Here is a 23,881-nt window from a genome sequence, read left to right as displayed (position 1 = left end):
CTGGCTTTCCTTGCTCAAGTAAAGCTGTGCTTTTTCCTTTTTAACCCCGTACTCTGAATCTGTTTTATGAGTATTAAAATAGTTGGGGATAAATGTATTTGTTTTCTGTATTTTGTTTTTGGAAGCTTAATGCTTCTGCTTCTCACAACTGTTATGCCTCTATTAAACTTGGTTCTCTTAAGTGGTTTATAAATTGCTAGAGTAGGTAGAAATGGATTTAGGGAGTAGGGTGTATAGTCTTGCCTCATATTTTGCAAGAGATTTAGAATACCTTTTTAATTTTTGTAGTCAGTTGATGAAATACGCATGACCTCTCTTTTTAGGACATTTCCATTCTGGTATCTTTCACTGAATGCTCCCATGTTGAAGTAGCTAGTATTTAGGTCGTGGTAATATTTATTTTTAATGAAGGAAACTCTGCTAAATTAATTGTGGCATTGCTGAAGGATGGATTGTACCTGAATTCCACACCCCACACACCCCTCCCCGCCCCCGGTCCTGTATCAGTAAGCCTTCCTGCTCTGAAGACTGAGTATTTTCCATTTACTGAAGCAAACAAGACTTAGGTTGGGCATTGAACGCATAGTGCGTAAGAGTAACCGTGATATTGCTTGTCCCATTCAATAAATGTTGAAGAATAGTAGTAGAAGCAATACAGTGGTCAAGACCCTCTTGAACTGGAGAAAGAGAAGTTAATTTCTGTCCAAGCCATGCTGGATGGGATAGTCAGTGCCTCATTCATTGGCATTTTGGTTGGCTAGATTGTCAGAAGGATTAACTGGATGACATTAATGGTGTATGATTACTGCACAAATGCATTATGTCAGTAAATAGGTAAAGGCAAATCTGTTGGAAATGCACAGCTTTTCCAACTTTTGTCTGTTTTATTTTTTTTAGTCATGGGTTTGATGAACCTGGCAAATTCTGGGCTGCTTCTGGAAGATAATACCAACAAATTCTGAATAAAATTATTTTCAAGTTGAGAAGTGGTGTGAGAGTAAATGAGGATTTTTCTGGGTTTTTGAGGTAATGAAGGGCAAGCGTTGTCAGAGTTGTTTTTTGTCTCATGCTAGTCAGAAGTTGTATTTCTAATGTTAATACTTCACATGAGTTGTGCACTCACGTGTTTGCTCTGTCTCTCTAAAAATGCAGCTGGTGACTGTTTAGAGACATTAATGTTTTAAAAAAGATGTTTTTTCTTTGGACTCTAGAAACTGAAGTCTTCACTCAGTGTTTTTAACTAGTGTTTCTTTTTAAACAATTCTATCATGTAGTAACCTCACATGGGGAAAAGCTAATAAGAAGAAATAGGCCACCAAAAACGTTAGTAGGACACTTTCAAGTAGATGTGAAAATACCGTATGTTGTTTTCAGAAAGCTAATGATTAATTATATTCTTACAAAAACTGTTACCAACAAATGTAAGTTGCTGGTGTCCTTTTAAATCAAACTAGTATCACTTCATGGCATAACAAAAAAGCCTCTATTTAATATCTTAATGTCTAAGAAAAAACACATACCTATTTTAACTTAAGATTCAGAAATATCAACTTTATTTAAAAAAATCAGTTCAAGGAATTATTAAGATATTTGTGATGGAAATAGACTTCATGCATAATAAAACTAAAATCAGAAAAGTGAACCAGGCTTGATTTGTGATGTGAGTCAAAAGCCACTTCAGTTTTAGATATTGATATTTTGTCCTGCCTTTCAGTGTTTAAAAAAAAAAAAAACAAACCAAACCTAAAGGTTTTTTTGGCTAACTGGGTTCATTTGAAGTTTGTCTTACTGTGATTGAATCATGTGGTGCAATGAAAAAGCTACAAATTACTGACTAAAAGTGTCTCAGTCATGAGAGTATATACAGGCTTGCATGCGCACGTGAATGTAGCTGCTGAGGAAAGGAAACGAAGGTGTAGTTTCTTGTGCTCAGAAAGATCCTCTTATTTTAGTATTCCTTTATCTTTCCTGTCTTTCATGTTATGGTTTAGTGCATATAAACCATAGTTTGAGCATTAAAGGTGGCATTGCCTTTCACTACAAAACCTTCTCTTGCAAATTTCTATCTTTTTTTTTTTTCTTTCTATTTAAAGGTAAATCGATAAACTGCCTTTTTAAGATAGATTTGCCCTATTCCGATTTCTGGTTGTAGAAACAGCACTCTGCTGCCTTGAGTACTGGTTCGTATGGATGGTTGCAGGTGGTGCACTAATGCTACCACTAGATGTCATTGTAGAATTGAATAGGATGGTGGTAGTGCAGGGCTATATCGGTTTGCAACTCTCTGAATTACTGCTTCTGTCTTTTGTCATAATTAAGCTGAAGTCCTTTCTGCGGCTTCTGTTACAACTCTATAGACTTGGGCATACAGACTGATGGCTCCCTGGCAAAGTGTGTAACACGCTCTTCTGTCCCATATTTGCAGCTTATGTCGCATGATTCAGCATGCACTTTTTTGAGAAAAATTTTGTATCTACAGAGGTATAAGTTCTCTGCCACTCTAGAAGCTTCATTTTAAATGAAAGAAGAGGGGTGGGTTTCCTTTGTTTTCTTGGGGTGAGGGGGCAGTTGGGGCTGTGTGAGTTTGTTCTCACACACACACCCTTTTTGTATACTCCTTTAGACAGGAACAGCAGGCAATTAATTAGAAGTTGTGCAATGAGTACCTGTAACTTATTAATATAAATTACATATTAGTTGTATTTATTCTTCTTCTGTCTTTTGCCTTGCAGACCAGAATCTGTAGAAGCTAGCCCTGTGGTAGTTGAAAAATCGAACAGTTATCCGCACCAGTTGTATACCAGCAGCTCACATTCACACAGTTACATTGGTTTGCCCTATGCAGTAAGTTTCATGCTAAGTATTCTGTATAAAACAGACTATGTAAAATCTGCTGTTCTTAACTGGAAAAACTGATTCATGCTTACATTTTTATATCTTACTGGGAGTTGGGTAAGTTGACTAAAGATGATTGATTAGAAGCAGAATACAGAACATAGAACATAGTGCACTTACATGTAAAATATAGTTGAGAATGTGAAAAACAAGAATGAGCAATGATAAAATTTTAAACTATTACTAAAAAAATAAGTCTCTGAAATTCTTTACAAAGTGAATTCTTACACTTTGGCTTAAATAACTATCGGTGCATGGATGTTTTAAGAGCTATAACTTTCTTTCAACAAAAATCTAGGACCATAACTATGGTGCTCGGCCTCCTCCAACGCCTCCAGCTTCTCCTCCTCCATCAGTGCTTATAAGCAAGAATGAAGTAGGCATATTTACCACTCCCAACTTTGATGAAACCTCCAGTGCTACTACCATCAGTACGTCAGAGGATGGAAGCTATGGAACTGATATTACCAGATGCATTTGTGGCTTTACACATGATGATGGATATATGATCTGTTGTGACAAATGCAGGTAATGAATATTAAATTAATTTATAAGGTAAAAATTACTTAAAATTTCAAGCTACACTGAAAGTCAGTGTAACTAAATGGTGTTTTAATTATGTTGAGTCACAGGAAGTTTCCTTCCATCAAAACAGTGTTTGAAGGTTGTATGGCTTTCTAACAGGCAAGGTAGTTAGTTAAGGCCAGTGAGTATTTTATACTTTATTCCAGTCTGACTTGACTGCTCTTTAATTTGTTCATGCCTTTACTTGTGCATTGTTGCTTAATAAGGGTATATCCTTTTCCCCCTATAAAAAGGATCTCTCTTTGGTATTTTGTCCAAGTTATTTGCTAGTATGGTGAAATAAAGATGTAGGGATTGGTTCTTAATCTGCATGTACTGAGTAATAAAGCATCTTGGTAAATTATGTATATGTAAATCAAGTAACTTGCAGGATGCAAAATAATCTGAAAGAAACTTCTCAAATATTGGTTCTCTGTGCATGATCTTTCTGGTAAGAATGCTTAATTTTCAAGGGACAGTTTTAAGAATTTTAATAACTATGAAAAGACTAACTTAGATTCTTGTGTTCATGCTTAAGCACCTACTTGATCATAGTAAAATAAGTGGGTGCTATTAAATACTTGGACTTGGAAAAATGAGCTTAGAAATTTTCAGAGCTGATGTACTTAACAGGAGAAGATAAATCTCATGTTTCTGGAATTACTCAGTATTAGCCTGTATTTTTACATTCAGTATGTTTAACAAACGCTGCTGAATTTATTAGATTGTTGTGTATTTCTAAAATTATTGTTACAGCTAATAAAAACATTAATTTGAGCTCCATTGCTTACGTAACAAGCTTGTTTTTAATTTTTGATGGTCCTTGATTCTGATAACCTTTTCCCTTCTTTTGAAATGTATTTAGATGTTCTTTCAGCAGTGGAGCTCTAGGCAGTCACCAGTTAGGTAGAGTCTGCTTCTTTTGAAGAAGAGATTGTGAGGAGTTGGAGAGAACTGTGATAAATTCACAAGTGGGAAGATAACGACGATTTCTGTGTCTCAGTTCCTTCTAGCAATGTGGGGATGAGCATAAACTACTGTTTTCGGTTAGCCTTCAGTCTAGTAAGCAGCCTCTCTTCCCTGACTGTGGGAAGTAGTTAAAGCTCTTCCTGTGCTGCACAACAGTGCCTACCAGTCATGTGGGGTGTGTGTATAAAAACATATATGTTCTATTAAAATATAAGTAGATAAAACCATATATTTGTGTATATATTTTTAGATAGAAAAATAAAAATAGTATTTTATGTGTATATTTATAAAAGGAAATGGAATCCTTTTGTTTAAAAACAAATCACCTGTTACTATGTAAAACATAAGTCTTGTTGCTGAGGGTATTTGTCTCTATCTTGTTCTCTATTGTGATAATTTACCATTTTTTATTTCTAGTGTTAGAGAAAAATTTCCAAGAGGGAAAATGAGTCTAAAGAAGCAGAGAAGACACCAGGAGACAGCCCCAAGATTGGAATTACAGTGATCAGTGGAATAGAAAATCAGCTAGCAGAGTGGTGGCGAAGACAGTGATTGAGATGTAGTTTTAGGCAGTATTCAATCTCAGTAAAGATCATGATGAAAAAAAGAAAGGCTCGCTCTCTGTGTGTATGTGTGTGTGTGTATTATGCACACAATTTTAAAAATTGTACTTAAAAAGGTGTATTTTTGTTTCTTAAAGTGTCTGGCAACACATTGACTGCATGGGGATTGACAGGCAGCATATTCCTGACATATATCTGTGTGAACGTTGTCAACCAAGGTGAGTAGTTTGGTTGATTTTGAACTCTAGATAACTAGATTGAGTAGAGAATATGAAAAGAGGAGGTACTGGAACAACCAACAGATAAAACACAGACCATGTAGCATAATCCTGTCAATTCTAGTTAAAGGAGCTACATTTCTGGTGCAGATGATCTTACCAGTCTCCATTCCCTTGTTCACAGTAGTCATTGTTTCACCTCACTAGGCAGCAGGGATAAACCCTTGAAATGCTTATCGAAATAGCAATGATTCCTGGACCCTTACTCAGGCTGACTGATACATAGACAATCCATTCCATATTTCGATTCATGTCTGTCATATGTTGAGGACCCTTAACAGCAGTGTTTTCAGGTCAGCTGCCCCACCAGTATTTCTTGGTGTCTTTTGTTTTTATGGCCCCATTCCAATATGCTGCAGTGCTCACTTGGAGGATTCCTTGCTCTGGAATGAGTATTTGTATCAAGTTTTGATATCTTGATATATGAAATACTGAGCTATCAAGTTTTGTTACGTTTTCAAGTGATTTGGATACTTGTATGTGCTTTGATTAAAATGGAATGGAACAGTGCACAACTGATTCTAAGTATCTAAACATTCAGCTAGTCTACTGTTTATTCTGTAATAGTCAATGGAAAATGGTAACTATGAAAAGGTCTGTTTTAATACTTAGATGTATTGATGCATAAGTGTGAAGAATGGAATAAAATTTGTTTTTTAATTTCAGGAGTTTAGATAAAGAAAGGGCAGTGCTGTTGCAACGAAGGAAAAGGGAAAATATGTCAGGTGAGTAAAGCTTAAAGATTTTTCCTTAGTAAAGGTTATAAAATAAGTAAATACCAACTGTATAGACTTAAGAGTGTATACACTGTTCCTGCAATTTTGATAGCCTTCAGCATATAAGGTTTGGTAAATCAATGCCTTTTACTTGACTTTATTGTTACTAAGATAACATATCAGAATTGTTGCAGGTCTACGTGTTCTATTAAAGGTTGTCACCGCTGCCTTTTTACTTATCATTGTGGAATAATTCAGTCTGTTTGAACATTATTAAAGTTTCACAATAATGAATGTAGCTTTTATAATAACTAGACTACTTTGAGTAAGCTCCTGAAGATAAGATGGAAGAGGTTCAGGTTTCTTCTTCTGCAATAAGAGGGTTACTAAGTCTACTTTCTTTTTGGAAAAAAATTATTTCACAGCTCTGTCATTTTTTTCCTTCATAGTATAGACTGCTCATATCCTCATACTACTCTCTTAAAACTATTCCATTGTAGGTGATATTCCTGTCTCTTAAGAATTACATAACTGAGATTTAAAACAACCTAACATAGTTTTGAGAGGGAATCCTAATTCTGATTTGTTGGCTGTAGATTTGGGTTGTGTGTATTGGTAAGTTTTTGGGTTTGTTTTGACAACAAGAAAAATTGCTAAACTTAGGTAATAGAATTATATGATGTTTTGAGGTTTTTTTTGCGTTTGATAACTAGATGAGGCTTGTAGTGCAAGTACCTATTTCAGTCTCAGTATTTTATGAAATTAGCTCTCCTACCACTTATAGAATTTCAAAACTGAGCCGGCCTAACTTTTCAGGAGTTCTGTCCAGCCATTACCAAAATGCGTCGTGGGTTTCTTGACTGACAGGTGATACTTTCAAGCTCTATTACAAAAGTCATAATTTGGGAGGAAGTAATTCTAAACTTAATATGTTTTACTTTCAAATCATGTCTCTGAAGTACTGGGGAATGTGCGAGTGTGTGTGTGTGTTAGGATTTCTTTAAAAAATACCATGTAGATAAGGTCCTGCTGCCTACTTTGTATGCCTTCAGGAAATTCTGAAGTGCATGATGTGGCCTAGAAGTGTGTCTGTCTTAATAGCGCTGCTTGGTGCGGTTGACACCTTCTGCTGTCCAATGCTAAGCTGTCTTAAGTCCCTTAAAGGCATTAATGACTCATTTAGAACACCACAATCTTTTTTTTTTTTGTCTGTTTCATTTTAACAAACACAAACTTACTTTGCAAAGTTTTGGTTGACCTGCTAGATAGTACAATTTTTTTCAGAATTTATAATTAATTTTTGCTGATTCTATTAAAATAATAGAACAAGTACATTTATAATGCATTTGGAGTTAATGAGTTCACTAAGTGGTATGATATTGTGAGAATGAACTTGAATTTACATACAGGATAGGGAAGTTGATGGTCTGAGCTATTTAAGTCATCTCTTAGGATTTGTAGCCACACTATCTGATCATTTACTATAAACTTAAGTTTAGTCAAAATCTTAGCAGGAGCTGAAGAGATTTTACCTTTGAAGTTAGTGTTTAGCCCTCTTTAATCATGATGATCAATTTCTTAAAATCTATGCATTCAATAGGAAAATAAATACTAAATGGTAAATCTTAAGTATCAAAACAGAGTAAAAACAAAGATAAATTCTAATCCTGTTTCGTCTAAGACTCAGTTAAAGTGCAATATTAATTACTGTGATTTATAATACATAACTTGAAATGAATGTATGCTTGCATCTCTAGTTAATTTTCATTTAGGCGATACATTTGCTTGGCTAAATGCACTTTTTGTATGTTGACTGATATTACATGGTTCAGTCAGACTTAAAGTAATTCTGAGTATGAACTGTCTACCATGAGACATTAGTAAAAATGGCCAGTTTTCATAGATGATTCCAAGTAGGAAAAGCAAAAGTGGCATCAATTTGCATATATTAAATGTTTTAAGTATTCAACAGCAGTGGAATGTTACTTGTAACTAACTTATTACTAAGTTACAGGTGTTTGATTAAAGGTAAGATTGCATTACTTGGATGTTCTTTGAGTTAGTATATATTTAGGGTTATGTATACGTTGTGGTTTAACCTCAGTCGGCAACTGAGCACCACACAGCTGCTTGCTCACTCCTCCCCCCTGGTGGGATGGGGGAGAGAATTGGAAGAGTAAAAGTGAGAAGACTCATGGGTTGAGATAAAAACAGTTTAATAATTGAAATAAAATAATAATAGTAATAATAATAAGAATATACAAAGCAAGTGATGCACAATGCAGTTGCTCACCACCCGCCGACCGATGCCCAGCCAGTCCCCAATCAGGGGGCCCCCCCCGGCCAGCTTTCCCCAGTTTGTGTACTGCGTGTGGTGGCATGTTATATGGAATGTCCCGTTGGCCAGTTGGGGTCAGCTGTCCTGGCTGTGCCCCCTCCCAGCTTCTTGTGCACCTCCAGCCTTCTCAGTCAGTAGAGCATGGGAAGTTGAAAAGTCCTTGACTAGTGTAAGCACTACTTAGCGACAACGAAAACATCAGTGTGTTATCGACACTGTTCTCACACTAAATCCAAAACACAGCACTGTACCAGCTACTAGGAAGAAAATTAACTCTATCCCAGCCAAAACCAGGACAGTATAATAGGGCTTTTCATTTAGATATGGGAATACTTTACAGTATAATGTTTTTGTATTGTAAAGATTTCTATAGAGTTGCTGCTTTAGCCATGTTGCATCCAGAGTAGATCAGTTGGTTTGCCTCAAGAAAAGAGCTTCTAAGTGAACATTTCACATGATGCGAAATTTGGTGAAAGTCTTCAACTTTTATGTGTAACCACATCACCTTTTTTTGTGGCAACATTTATAGCCCATTGTTCTGGGGCCTGTGGTTGTATGTGGTGGTGTTGGTTTTGTTGTTCTGGTATAAAAGTGTAATTCTGATCCAGCTTACTGTGCATTGGATTGCTTACTATGGTTCAGTGGAGTGAGAACCTTTGTTAAGCCCCTAGTCAGTTGTATCCTGGATGCTTTGGGTTTGGTTTTTTTGTTGCTGGGTTTTTTGGTTGGTGGTTTTATGTTTTTGTTTTTTTAAGATCTAGTATCTAGATGTGTAACTTGCTTCAAGCTGTCTGGTCTTGAAATTGGTGCTGATGAAATCACTTGCTGCTTATGGGGAAATGAGTCTGGGCCCATAAATTCTTCTGAAATTTGGAGAGTTTGTATCTTGCCTTCCAAGATACAAAATCTTTCCTTAGTGTGCTTTACTAAGGCTCTCCAAAGTGAAAGCAGGTTATGTAGGTTAGGAAGGAGTGTCTCAAAACAACTCTCTGTAATTGTATGTTCGGTTGAGGTAATTATTCTTTACTGTAAGTTGGGGCACAGTGTAGACAACAATATTGAAATGTTGCTTCCCTAAGGAAGACAGTGTTTTGTGGGGTTTTTGAGGGGGGTTGGGACGGGGGAGGTGTTTGGCTGTGACATAATGATTCTGTAGGCACTAGTGTATGGACTACAAACACTGACAATTTCAAGAGGGTCTTGGGTTTTCATTTCTCAGTTGTTGGTTACTCTGCTATTTATTTTTCTTTGATTAGACAATTCTTCTTTCTATGTGGTTTTTTTATGCTAGTTCAGAAAATAGTCCCAGCAGAGATGTAAACAAATTCAGAAAACATCATAGCTCCTAACAAATTCAGAAAAAAATATAGTGCCTAATAAATTGTTCAAAAGAACAACCAAGATGGTGCAATTGGATTGCTTGCTATGCACAGAAGAATCCTGTTAAGGAATGTTGTGAGCAAGAAAAATACTGGTTAAGTAGCTGGAGTTCTTTATTTAGTAAAGAAGGTTTCAAGAATTAGGACCGTTGAGTGCACTGATTAAGGCAACATCCTTCTGAGCTCAGAAGGAATGTTTTATCTGTTCTCATTATTTGTAAAGCCTGCTTCTATGCAGTTTCAGAAGAAGTCTTGCTTAGTGTGAAGTATATTTACTGAAGGCAGAATATTTGGAAAAACTGCTAAAATCTGAGAAGTCTGTACTGAGCACATGTGAACAGCAGTCTCCTATCTATGTGCACCATCTCTCTTCCAGTCCTCCCTATACTTCACAGCCTTTCATCTTGACAGAACTAGGGTAATCCTGTTTCAGGTCAGGAAATGTTTGACATAAATGCTGACGTATGCTAAATTTCAGGCTTTGGCTTTTAGGTCTGCGGGTGCACAGCAGAAAGAAAAAACATCTGTCAGTTTGTGTGTGATCTTGTTTTAATGAGTAAAATAGACTTCCCTTTTCTCCTCCCTTAGTAGCAGAATGTTATTGTTACGGGATTTTGAGGAGACAAAGCTTTTGGCTAAATTGACGTATTTACCCTGAAAAAGGCACTTGACACTGCAAATTGAAGCTGAAATAGTTGATTACGACTTACACATGACTGATTAGTAGGGCTTCACAAGAATGCTGGGCAGTCATTAATTTTAATCCTGTCTAGAATATAGTCATCTGAGAGAACCCTAAAGCCATATTACAAGTAAAAGCTATATATAAGTGAATGAGTTAACAAATACATTTTTTTAGCATTTTTGTTCTGATTCTAATTTTGCTTATAATGGAATGTGATAATACAATTCCATTCAAAGAATGAAATTAATTTGGTATCTTTTTCTTACCTGTTACCAAACATCAGTTACTTACCAGCTTCTCATTGGTCATTCATTTTCATACTGTTGCAGCTGTTGGTGAATTTTGCATGTGAGTGCTTGAAGCATTTGTCAGTACACATTTTTGTTTTTTAAAAGCAGGTGTAGAGTAACTAGTGAATGTTCTTTCTATAGTAGTTGATTTTTTACAGAATGTTCTTTGTTTTAAAGATGGGGATACCAGCGCAACAGAGAGTGGTGATGAGGTTCCTGTGGAACTGTATACTGCTTTTCAACATACACCAACTACAATTACTTTAACTGCTACAAGAGTTACAAAAGTCAATGATAAGAAAAGGAAAAAAAGTGGAGAGAAAGAGCAGAACATAGCAAAATGTAAAAAAGTAAGTGAATATAACTTCTCTTCTTATGACTCTGTTATAAATTATAGCTATGTGACATCTCTCACCAAGAGAGACTGGTTTTAAAAAGCAGGCTGTTGTTACTAATAATACTAATTCAAGCTAATATATACTAGCCATGAAAGTTAAATTTTAAAATTGAGGTAGAATTTGTAAGGAGGAATTGCATTTACTGGACCACTTGATATCATTAGAGGTGGGGCAGGACAGGTTTTGGATACCCTAAGAAGAATTTTGTGTCCAAAAGTCTTCATTTGTGATTGTTTTAAGTTCAGAAATGTTTGCTGTTGGTTGTCCTGATGTGACATCATGTCCATTTATTTGAGTTGAAATTGTGTGGAAGTGTGCTGTCAGAAAGTTAGCTACTAAACTGCTTTGGTAAACAGGATATTGACATTATACTGTTTAGCTACAGGAGTAAACAATAAAATATGTGTGAAGACAAATACCATATATGTGAAGAAGTAAAGTACATGGCATTTCCTAAATTAACGAGTTCCTTTCTGCAGTTCAGTTTCACTGGCTTGGATGAGAATTTTGTCCTTTAAAACTAGAAGTTAGAATTAGTTACTGATACCTTTTTGGAAATCTTGAATAAAATGTTTCCTTTTGAATGAATGGTTCTGAATATAAATTTACTACCATGTATTCTTCTGTTATCTCCCAGCATTATATGAGATGATTTAAAGAATGAGGTTTTGTTGTAGAATGACAGACTTTCAAAAGTTAACATTATAGGACATCTGTGACACCTGCTTCCCCATCCCCTCTTTCCACAAATAGTGTGGTGAAAGGATATGGACAATTTACAGATTTACCTGATAAGTATGGGGTGTTCCGTAAGTAACTTCTCAGTTACTTCACCTTGAATTCTGAAATTCGGGAGAGTCATGTTGTAATATGGGAGAAAAGTAAGGGTTCATGGAATACTGGCTCTGACATCCAGTATGCACTTAGCTTGGAATGCTGAAATGTTTTTTAAAATACATTTTGTGAGATGTAACCTGTTGCCTTCTTGAGATTTCAATGTAGTTTGTTCTGTTGTCATCATCTTGCATGTTTTATTGAGAATGGTCCACATTGAAAAGCTGTTAATTCATTAATAGATTTTAAATTCCTTAAGAGACTTTGTCTTTTCTCCAAAGAATATAAATATCTAATTTTGTTTCAGGCATTTCGAGAAGGATCCAGGAAATCTTCACGAGTAAAGGTAATGTGATTTTGTTTTGGTTTTTGTTTTAAACCTTAATTGTACATTACTTAAATAATATGTAGCATCAAGAGTACAGTTGGGGGTATACATTAAGCACTAAAATGCTCTTGATAACATGAAATTACTATGATGCATACGTAGTACATTAGTTAAGGTATGAGCACTACATTTTTATGTCCTGCAAAGTTAGCTGAAACAGTATAGTGTAAATTTTTGTTCTGAGAATACTTGGTTTTCAAGAGCCAGCGGAGGAATTGGGGCTCATTTGCGCTATGCAAGGGAGTAAAGTTGAGTGCATACCTCATGTGAACTTAGTAGCTCCAGCTTTTCATAGCTCTGAGCGGCAAAAGAATGAAATGGCTGTATTGCATTTGAAAGCTAAACCAGTGATTCTGCTCTGCCATACCTCCATGTATTCATCTGGTGGGACTCTACTCACTAGTGCTGGTACAGTTTAAGGAATTGTGTTGAGATGTCTGCTTTGTAAGACTTAGGTGTTAATAGGAGTCTGAATTTTCTGTGGGATAAAAATATGCATGGTGTGAAAACTAGGTATTCCCCATAGTTTATTCATCCTTGGGATACATAAAAACAAGTGGGACACAATTTACACTTCAAATGTAGATGTGACGTGCCAATAGTGAAGACAGAATTGGGAAAGAAAATCTCTATTTTGTGCTTTTTGAATATGGTGTTTGTATGGTTCCATTGTGTGTTTTCTTGGTTTTCATAGCATCACACCTTTTATTAATGCTGTTTGTGTGTATGGTTCTCTTGATGCACAAAAGAAATGTAATCAGTAACAGGTAAATTGAATTGCTGAACTACTTGCTGTTTTATTAATGTTTAATAGTGTCTCTGCTCAGGTGGATAGAAAAGGGAGCGTTGGTTGGCTGCTGCTGTCCGTAAGGAGCATTGGTTGGCTGCAGCCTGGCTGCTGCTTGTGAGGTCTGGAGGTACAACGGCACTTTCTTTAAAAGTGAAAGGATCTGAAGCACTGCAGAAGAAAATTGTTTAGTGAGGAACAGATAAGGGGAGAAAAATGATCTGTGCAAAGCCTGTGACGTTAGTCACAACCTTAATGTAGTAGGTGTAGGATTAGCGAAGTTTAGTAAGATGTGAAGTGGAAAAAAGATACAGCATGACCCTTGAAGTTGAAAGGGGAAAATCAAATCTGTGTATTATAGGATGGAAGCTGGAGTTCTTTGTATTTGCATACGTTCACAAAAGTTGAGTGGGAAGGGAGATCTGACTTTCCAACTCTTGCATTCATAGATTTATGATGCAGTGCAGTTGTGGGAGGAAACAATGTCTCCATTCTCATATCACTAAAAGCTAGAATCCCTATTGAAGAGGGAATGTATTCCTGAACTTGGGCAATATTTATGAAATGATAAAATTCATAAAAGGGCAAATGTAATGCTACTGAATTCAACTCAATGCTTTTAAGTAATGTAGAATTTTATACTAGACTTCCTAAAAAGAAAAACACTTTAAGTCAATACATACATTTGCCCTTCATTTTGTGTCTTGTTGTAGACTTACTTCTTTTGTTTTAATATCTTTTTCTTACCTTGTAATATCTCATCACTTTCATTTTTAGGGCTCAGCTCCAGAGATTGATCCTACTGACAGTTCAAACTTTGGATGGGAAACTAAAATCAAGGCATGGATGGATCGTTATGAAGAAGCAAATAATAACCAGTACAGCGAGGGTGTCCAGAGGGAGGCGCAAAAAATAGCTCTGAGATTAGGCAATGGAAATGACAAAAAAGAAGTCAGCACCAGCAATCTGATTTTCAAACCTCCAGTAGAGGTAATGAGCTGTGCCAAGTTTTGTTACTGCATGTTGGTTTTGTGCCATGACAAAGATACTCACTTAAATGCTTTAAAAAAAAAAAAAAAAAGACTTCACATTCATCTTCTGTATCTTGTCTCACCAGATTTAAGCATCAGTTTTAATAGCTTTTTCAGAATTTGTAATTGATCTTCATACATCCTGTATCACTGCTGATTATGTTTACACTTGCATATCAGTTCTCATAAAAATAACTAAGGTGCTAGCCTTAGCCTGAACATTGGATTGTCCTTAGACTGTCTTTTGTGGTGGGCGTAACGCAGTAAAATTTGCTGCTGCTGTTTCTCTGCTCTGTGAGGACTATCAGGAGTGGTTAGAGTAGATAAAAGCATTGAAGTTGGAATCTTTTTTTTCTGCTATGTGTATAAGCATGTTAATTGTCCACATTTTTCTTAAGGTATGGTAAGTCTGGTATTCAGATAGAATAGAATTTCATTTACCAGTTCATGAAGGATGTTTCTGATGGTAGGTGATATTCTGATACTGATTTCTTTTTTACTCTTGTGATCCTGTAATTTCTAGTTTATGAAGAAGTTGTGCAATGTCTTTTTCTAGCCTTAGCATCAGTTACTTATCAGCTTAAAATCAGAGCCATATAACAAACGTTAGCATTTTGTAGCAGAAATCTTGAGGAGTAGTTACTGTAGCAGATTAATGGAAGCATCTTTGCTTCTTTTCCTCAAAGACCATCATGGCATATGGGACACCCTCCTTAGAGGAATATCCCTGCTTACAGAGCCTTTTGCCTACATAGAGGCTACTTCCTTTTTGATTGGCGATGACAGTTATGAGAGGTGTGAGTTCACTAATTGTCAGGGTATGTATTGGTTTTTAATTAAAAGCCATCCTTCCATCTAAAGATATGGAAATAAGAAATTTGGAAACTCTCTCCCAGGATTCTTTCTTTTATTATTATTTTGTTATTTTCCTGTTCTGTTTTTCCTCGAATGAATCATGAACATCCTTTTATGTTTGCATGTTTTGTTTTGTTTGAAGGAATTGAAGCCTTTTGAAAGTGTTAATGCAAAACAATGCAGCAGTTTGTCCTAGTAGTGGTGAGAGTTAAGTGCACTAAGGGATATAGTACTTGAATTTTAAGAACATGAATATGTTGGTTTTCAGCCACATACTGGAGAACTAGGGCTAAAGCATTCCCTGAATCTAAATTCATAACTAGTTGCATTGGTAGGGGAACAGGACAGTTTGATCAAATCGGTCTGGAGGTTTAATTACAAAAAGGAGGGGTTTTTTAGTTCATGTAGAATTGTTTAGTAGTTGTGAAAGTATAATCTGCTGTTTGTAATGGAAAATAGTAGAATGTAATGGAAAAATGGTAGAAAATGATACTTCATAAATCAACTTATGTCTTTATAGAGTTACGTGCAAAAAAACAAGAAAATTTTAAAAGCTGCCAAAGACTTGCCTCCTGATGCACTTATTATTGAATACAGAGGAAAGTTCATGCTGAGAGAACAATTTGAAGCTAATGGATATTTCTTTAAAAGGTTTGTTTATTCCAAATGTTTTAATAAGGTAACTGTTAATTACCAGCAGTGTCTTGCATTTTACTGTTGTCTGATTAAAAATAATTGCAGCTGGAATCTGGTCTCCCCCTTCTCTTCTGGATGTCCTTACAGATCTGCTCAGGAGTTAGTTTCCTCTTTCTTTGTTCTTCCCTGGTTACAGGATTCCTGCATTCTCAGTTGGGTAGTTGTGCACCTTAAACCAGAGATTGGCAGGTTCTACCACCCTAAAATAATTCAGAAAGCAATGGCAAAGACATTCTCTTTTGTGAGAGAAATAGATTTTTAAGTCCATCAGGCCAAGAACGGAATTGGACACAGGTTAACTTGAGGCCTTTTTACTGCCAGAATTCTCTAGTTGGTTAAGTTACTGAGCAATGCGTGACTGCTTCCTTCTTCCTGTGGATGATTTTCAGTGCTGCCATTAACTGCACAGACACACCTACTTGGGAAATTGCAAGAGGCCTGTTTGAGGAGAGGGAACACAGAGATTTTTCTCAGTGAAGGTGGAAGGGTTCCCTGGCACTTGTAATAGCAGACCTTAAAACATGGCTTGGCAAAGTGTTTAGATGCCCCCTTTTCTTCCGGAGGGTTAGGTGCTAGGGATACTGCAGGTGTTAGGCAGGGATGTGGAGGTGTTTTTAGATGCTTCTAGGAGGCACCTAAATTTCTACCCGAGTTTCATTTTAGGACCTGCCATAAGAAAAGTTTAAGAAAGATGAGGAATCTTAACCTTGTGTCTTCCATGTCTAGTGCTTGCCCTGTTGCTGTTCCTCCCTTTACATCCTATGCAGAACAATGACATTCAGGGCTGTAACGCAAACTTTCGGTATTCCGAGAATACATTTGGAGAACCTATCAGGTAGAATCATGAAGCTTAAATACATATGTGTCATTCTCAGATTAACCCACAAATTTGGTGTATCATGCCAAACATCATGTTATAAAGCTAACTAATGCCAAAAATAAGTGATATTTAGCATCTTTAAAAATGATAAAACTCTAGTTTTCTTGTATCTTTTTCAGGCCATACCCATTTGTTTTGTTTTATTCCAAATTCCATGGGCTAGAAATGTGTGTTGATGCAAGGACTTTTGGAAATGAAGCTCGATTCATCAGACGTTCATGTACACCAAATGCGGAGGTGAGCATATACATAAAGTTAAATTAGGTTTTATTTACTTAGAAGTCCCCTTTTCCTTGAGTTTCCCAACTGGTAATTCGAGCAATCCCTAGAATTTCTATACAGGTACTTTTTAAAACAAAACACCACACACACCCCCAGTTAAAATGAGGGGGGAGAAAAAAACCCACCCCAAAGTAATTAATGATAATATAATAATGTTCTCTTGAATATAGGTGAGGCATGTAATTGAAGATGGAACAATTCATCTTTATATTTACTCCATCCATAACATTCCAAAGGGAGCAGAGATAACTATTGCATTTGATTTTGATTATGGAAATTGGTAAGTATTTGAGCATGCTGTTCTAAAATACGTCTAATGCTTATTAAGTTATGTTGCGATTCAGAGTGGCTTTGTTTTTATATCGCTTACTTTCTTGCATGCTTTAGTAACATAGGGCTACTTAAGTATTGTATTTACAATGAACAGTGTGTGGGCAGGGTTTCTTCTGTATTTTTATTACTGCATATGTGTTGCTAATTTCAGCAATGTTGCAGTTACTTATAAATGATGTGCAAAAGATACCAACTTAGATGAATATGAGTAAAGATGTACTGTGTAAATTTATCATACATAGGTGTCCCGTAGTGTGGGGAGAATAGAGGGAAGATAATACAGAACTGTTCGGTAGTGCCCTGTTTATTTCAGAGTGCCTCTGTAGTATAACTTCAGGAAGACAGTGTCAGTGGAATTTAGTTATAAATCATGTTTTTTTAATATGTGATTAAGAATGTTCAAATATGCTGAATGCTTAGTGCCTTAGATTCTATAACCTATTACACATTTTCCTGAATATAACTGCTGCTCCTATGATGAATTGGAGAAAGGTCTAATAAACTGTTGCCGTTATCTGTAAGCATAGTTTTGAAATGGTAAAGGAAACGATTGGTTAAGTTCCACTCACATATGTAGGAACTGTTATTCAAACACCTCTTTGAAATCTGATGGCAAAATAAAGCCTTTGAGTGATATAATCTAGTAATGATTTCTCTTCGCTAGTAGGAAATGTTCTAGGGTATAGGTACATTGTGCAGGAACATCTAGGCTAATACTGACCTTGGAAACTGAAGCATTGAAGAGCCTATTTCTGTATGTGCACTTGGTCGGGTCCAGAAGCAGTCCAACTGTTTCACGTTTTGCTACTCCAAGGTAATACACTTTTCTGTGGTCTGCTCATAAGTCAGCTTGGGTGCAGTGCTGTGCAGACATGCCTTCACTGCTTCTGGGCCTGAACTAGATATGTCCATAGAGTACTACCTGTATTAATCAACTTGGGTTCAGACTAGCTCAAGATACCTTGCACTGTTAAGTGTTGTAGACATACTCCTACATCCATCACGTGAAGACAACCTGAGAAATTGCCCCGTTGATAGTTTTTTTGGGTTTTGTTATTTGTCCTTTTAAAAGCATGTAGTAGTTGTGTTTAGTACCTGCAGCTGACAGCCTAAGTTAAATGTGTTTGAATAACAATTCCTATCTATCCAAGTGGAACTTAAAATTGTGCAAAGTGACTCTGGGTTCTTTCCAGTGTGCTCGTTCTGCAAACTGTGTCTACTGTCTTTGCATAAAGCAAGAACTCTCCTTCTGTGTCTCTTAATTTCTTTAATGTGGTGGTGTTATTTCCACCCAGGATATACTTGGGGTTTAGATCATCTGGGGGCCATCTTTTAAGCAAATTCTGTTAACCAGTAGATGAGAATTTTGAATTCTAGCAATGTTGTATATGTTGGTGAAAACTTGAGTCAACTGCTTTTAATATGGTTGGTTTGCATCATAGCGGATGTTTTAATGTGAAATGTATCAGCTTGTGTGATTTAGTATTGAAAAGTCTCATTGCTGTACAGCCTAATCAAAAAACGCCTTCTTGCATTTAATTACTTTTAGTAAATACAAAGTGGATTGTGCTTGCCTCAAAGAAAATCCTGAATGTCCAGTTCTCAGACGTTCTGAGCCTACAGAAAACATCAATACTGGATATGAAACCAGAAGGAAAAAGGGAAAGAAAGAAAAAGATGCTTCAAGAGAAAAGGAGACTCAAAATCAGAACATCACATTGGACTGTGAAGGAGCAGCCACCAAAATGAAAATCACAGATAATAAACAGAGGAAGCTCTCTCCCCTCAGGCTGTCCATTTCTAATAATCAGGTATTGACACAAAGATGATCAGAAAGAAAAGCTTTTAAACAGAAATACTGTCCTTTTGTAGTTACTAAAGGAATTTTAACAAGTCACTGAAAAGGGGTATGGAGATTTACCAAAATCGTAATGATGGATAAGCTGTTTAGAATTTTTTTTATGCTATTTTCAGTTTTCCTTAATCATAGAATCATAGAATAGTTTGGGTTGGAAGGGACCTTTAAAGACCATCTAGTCCAATCCCCCCTGCAATGAGCAGGGACATCTTCAACTAGATCAGGTTGCTCGGAGCCCCATCCAACCTGACCTTGAATGTTTCCAGGGATGGGGCATCCACCACCTCTCTGGGCAACCTGTGCCAGTGTTTCACCACCCTCAGCATAAAAAAATTTCTTCCTTTTAGTTTAAAACCATTACCCCTTGTCCTATTGCAACATGCCCTACTAAAAAATTTGTCCCCATAATATTTGATTGTATTTAAAGATATGTTGGTTCCCATACCAGTTTTAACTATACATTTTTCCTCTGAGTTTCTTTGCATGTCTCTAATGTGAAAGCCTCATGTCATGCTTTCAGGAGCTCCCAGTCCATCCTGAAGTGTCTTTTGGTTAGTTGCATATGTTACTCAGGAGCGTAGTATTTTAAACACAGCAATAAGTAGCCCTGCTCCTATGACAAATAAAACTTCAACCCAGAATATAAAGTGTTGGCTGCAGCTCTGTGTAGAAGATTAGAGTCTGGGGAGTTGGGAGGAGGAAGGTGTGTTTTGAAGCTAAATACTGGATAATAGGTGCATAGTATAGTAAAGCTACCTGGTAATATACCATGGTAGTCAATTTTAAATTAGTCTTAATATGTCAGTTTGAAAGAACTAGTGGGAGAGATCCATGAGATTAATTATTAACTTAATTTTGCAGAGCAGCAATTAAAGATAAATATTTAACATGAGAAGATGGTTACTTTAGTAACTATCTATCTTTCTTTTTGGGGGGTGGTGGTGATTTTTTTTTTTCTTACATGATGGTTTTGATGATAATTTAGGAGCAGAGAGAAAGGACTTACTCTGGGAGGGAGCCATTTCCAAGTTCTTTTTAACATCACTTAGGAGTGAAGGAAATAAGGTGAAAACGAGCATATTGATTCCCAGTTTTCATAAGATGATCAAATTGTTCTGGAGTTTTAGTAGCTAAATAGCTTAAAAATGCTTGGCAGTCCAGAAGGCATGGCATGTGACTGTTACAAATTACAATCTCTAGAGGCAACATTTAAATTTTCTCATCTTAAGTGATTTTTGGTTTTCCGTTTGTTTTGTTTTTAACAAGTGATAACTGGAATTTGGAACCTTCTCCTGAGCTTATAACATAATATACAATGCTTATATAGAACAGTCACAGGAGAACTTGTATTGGTTTTCAAAACTGAACTTAAAACAGTGTAGGAACTGTGGGAAGAATAAAGCTGTTAAAATGTGTATGTAAACACAGAAGCCAGTCAATTAATAGGTTTTTTCCTGGGGTGAAATAAATAATGCAAAGGTACAAAAAGTACAGTTACATTTCCCCATACGCTTTCAAGACAACTGTTAAAAAAACTTTGTCTAGTCCTTTATGTAAAAGTGAAATTGCATATAGGATTAGTGAACACTTAGCTCTTTTCAAAGTTACTGTTTCATGGTCGGGGTTTTTTGTTTTCCAAAACAGAAAACCATTATTAGTTAGCTAACTCTTGTATTTCCTTATGGTATGGCACTGTCATTAGATTCTGTAGTGAGAGTTTAAATGGAAAATGTGACTTTCATAAAATAGACTTTTGAGCTGAGAAGAACCTCTATGTAATTGTTAACACCTCCTTTGACATTCACTCTATTTCACTAAAACTATGCTTTTTTTTTTTAATGGGTGTGTAATGTATCGCTCCTAATTCTTTAACTGATTATAAAGTGGCTAGATCAGTGGCCAGTGCTAGTGCCCAAAAGTTTCTATTGGTTTGGAGACTCAATTCTGATTTTTTTTTTTGTTGTTGGGGTGGGGGAGTGGGGATGGAACCCCAAAATTTCAATAAGATCAGTATGCTAAAGAAAAAAGATACAGATGTGTCTAAGCTCAGAATGGAAAAGATCTAGTCAGGTGATGATATTTACAGGTTTATACAAAGGTACAAGTGGATACTAGGGTTTTTTTACATTTTTGTCTTGATTTATTGGCTTGGTTACTTTCGATGTAGTGATCTGAGGATTCTTAGTTCTGTGTAGCTTTTAGTTTTCCCTAGTTTGCAAGAGTAGTAGAGCTTCTGTAAAGCAGTCATTTCCATCTTTCAGGAGCCAGATTTTATTGATGATATAGAAGAAAAAACTCCCATTAGCAATGAAGTAGAAATGGAATCAGAGGAGCAGATTGCAGAAAGGAAAAGGAAGATGGTAAGTTGGGAAGCAAGTAGCTGCCTAAAGTTGTCACTAAGGCTTAGTGACACCTGCTCTTCCCATGCTAATTGCTGCCTTCTTGTAGGCTTGTAGAACCTGAGTATATATGAAGTCAGATCCTTACATGAACTTCAACTTAAAATGCAAGGCTTGCTATTTGAGAGCATTTTATCTGGCTTGATCATTGCTTTCTGACAAAAACCTGCTTTTATCTTCAAACGTATATAATTTTGTATTGCCTTTAAAAAAGACGTTGTAGAAATTATCTAGATCTTATTTTCTTCACTCTTTATTATTGCATGTTATTTGTAATGGCTATTTTATAGATAGTATTGGGAGTCAGGATTTTTGCCTGACTCTTTTTTTTTTTTTTTTTTTTTTGAGCTCCCAACTTACAAAGCCTCAGAAATCCTAATTTTTCAGAGGTTGGTAGAACAGTGTTACGAAACTGGCATTTTAAAATGTGCTTTTCTTGTTAGGTATTCAAAATGTGAGATACTTGAAATTACTAGTGAAATCAAAATCTTGACCAAGTTGTATAATGAAATACTAATATTTGGAACTTTGATTTTATTGTTCGTGCTCACGGAGCTTCTGATAAGTGGAGTTCAAGGTGACACCAAAACTGTCTGCATCTGCCTGGACTTTAAAAAAAAAAAATAAAGGGGGATGGGGTGTACATTCCTTTTGGTCAGTATTTCCTACAACTCTGTCAGTAGCAAAATTGATGAGACTTGTGTTTATTAGACATCAGAAAGCAAAATCTGCTCAAGTAAAATGTATATTTTAATATGAAATCTGAAGAATGACAGCATGAGCTCTAATATTAACATAATAACAGTGTCTTGTCATGCCTTTGAGGAATGATTCTCATCAAACACTGGTGGATGTATTGGTTTTGCTGTAGAGGATGTGCTGGCTTTTGGGGGGAGCACTTTACATTTGTATTCTTACTAAAGCAAAGCTCTCTGTGAAACTTAGTTACAGCAGAGTTGCTGTAGTAGTTAAAGATGTAATTATTACTCTAGCTCCATTATGAGGATTGCAAATAACTGCAAGTTTGCCTGTATTTTTACCAAGCAGAGGCAGGTTCGGTGGTAAAACAAAATTGGGTTCCTCATTCACTCACATGAGCAATGTATTTGCGGGTATTCTTCTTTCTTTGCTATAAACACATTGTTGCTGTCGATGCACTGTTGAGCTGCAGGCATTTATTAAAAAAATAAAGTTTGTAGTAGAAGCCTCCAGTTCTGCCACCTCTGTATTGTCTTAAACAGAGCTCTGTGCAGATGAAGAGATCTGCCTCTCTACAGCACTAGGACCTGAATTACGGATATACAGAAAACTTAGCTTCTCTCTGTGACCTAATGTTACCTTATTTTGAAATAGTGATTCTTGGAGTTGATTATATGTTTTGATGTAGTTTGTGACATTTGGAAAATTGGGTCAGAGGATAATGGAGCTTTCTGTTTCATACATGTATTCGTATTACATACCTTTCTGGTCATTAGTGTTTCATTGTTTTTAAATACTATACATGCAAGTAAGCAGCTCAGAGCTATGTGTTCTTTTTATGCTTATAGGCCAGTGATTTACTAGTAAATCACTATTTTTAGCAAGTTCTTAAATCCAAAGCAGGACCCTCTTCTTGTTTGTCAGGGTTAGTATGAATGCAAGCCTTTCTTCAGGAGTCTGTAATAATTGCAGTCACTGTAACATCTCCCTTTCCTCTGAGCTTTTGCTGAAATTGATCTGCCCATCAACACACAGTGAACATGTTCTGAAGTACTTAAAAATATTTACGTATTTACATGTGCGAAAGATATGACTGAAACTTGATCATGATTGTTATTAAATCCATCAGACAAGAGAAGAACGGAAAATGGAAGCTATCCTGCAAGCTTTTGCCAGACTAGAAAAAAGAGAAAAAAGAAGAGAACAGGCTTTGGAAAGAATCAGCACAGCAAAAACTGAGGTTAAATCAGAATGCAAGGAAGCACAGATTCTCAATGATGCTGAATTTATCCAGGTAATTATCTGGAACTTTTTTTTTAAAGCTAGCTTTTAACATGGCATATTTTATTAGTTTGGATGTGGAGCTGCACTTTAAGTTGTATGAAACACTTTTTTTCCTCTGAACTCAAATATATTTGACCGAAATCTGTATAGTTCTTTGACGTTATATTATGTTTGCTCCTGATTTCTTTTTCAAGAAAATATGTATAGAATTCGTTTATGACAAACTTCAGTTACATTAGTTTATGCAAATGTGCACACACACCCTCCCCCAGCTGTATAATTCATCTCTCTCTGAAGTTCAGGATGGGAGCTGTTTACTGATGTTGACTTTGGCCACAAGAGGTGGCTCTCCTTAGGCACCCTCTATAACCAGTGGAGAACGACTTGCTGCTTTAGTGGGTTATTCAGGAACAGATTATAATCCTTTCTTTTCTTTTAAAGGAAAGGAATTATTAAGGCATAGTTTGCTCTGAATTCTTG

General features: G+C 36.1%; 1 protein-coding gene across 6 annotated transcripts in view; it reads left to right on the top strand.

Annotated features, from left to right (window-relative positions):
* Positions 1 to 23,881, top strand: part of KMT2E (lysine (K)-specific methyltransferase 2E) — a 62,828-nt gene that overhangs the window by 23,209 nt on the left and 15,738 nt on the right. For all 6 annotated transcript variants that reach the window (XM_009328333.1, XM_009328335.1, XM_009328329.1 and 3 more), the window contains 13 exons: positions 2,733 to 2,844; positions 3,194 to 3,423; positions 5,129 to 5,209; positions 5,936 to 5,994; positions 10,855 to 11,027; positions 12,217 to 12,255; positions 13,862 to 14,074; positions 15,491 to 15,621; positions 16,666 to 16,783; positions 16,999 to 17,108; positions 18,711 to 18,972; positions 21,281 to 21,379; positions 23,247 to 23,411. In XM_009328333.1, coding sequence (XP_009326608.1) covers positions 2,733 to 2,844; positions 3,194 to 3,423; positions 5,129 to 5,209; positions 5,936 to 5,994; positions 10,855 to 11,027; positions 12,217 to 12,255; positions 13,862 to 14,074; positions 15,491 to 15,621; positions 16,666 to 16,783; positions 16,999 to 17,108; positions 18,711 to 18,972; positions 21,281 to 21,379; positions 23,247 to 23,411 — 1,792 coding nt within the window. The remainder of the gene's footprint in view (positions 1 to 2,732; positions 2,845 to 3,193; positions 3,424 to 5,128; positions 5,210 to 5,935; positions 5,995 to 10,854; positions 11,028 to 12,216; positions 12,256 to 13,861; positions 14,075 to 15,490; positions 15,622 to 16,665; positions 16,784 to 16,998; positions 17,109 to 18,710; positions 18,973 to 21,280; positions 21,380 to 23,246; positions 23,412 to 23,881) is intronic.

This window comes from Pygoscelis adeliae, unplaced genomic scaffold (assembly GCF_000699105.1).
Source record: "Pygoscelis adeliae isolate BGI_AS28 unplaced genomic scaffold, ASM69910v1 Scaffold267, whole genome shotgun sequence".
NCBI lineage: Eukaryota > Metazoa > Chordata > Aves > Sphenisciformes > Spheniscidae > Pygoscelis > Pygoscelis adeliae.
The sequence above is the reverse complement of the archived record's forward strand: the minus strand, read 5'-3'. Positions and strand labels throughout refer to the sequence as shown.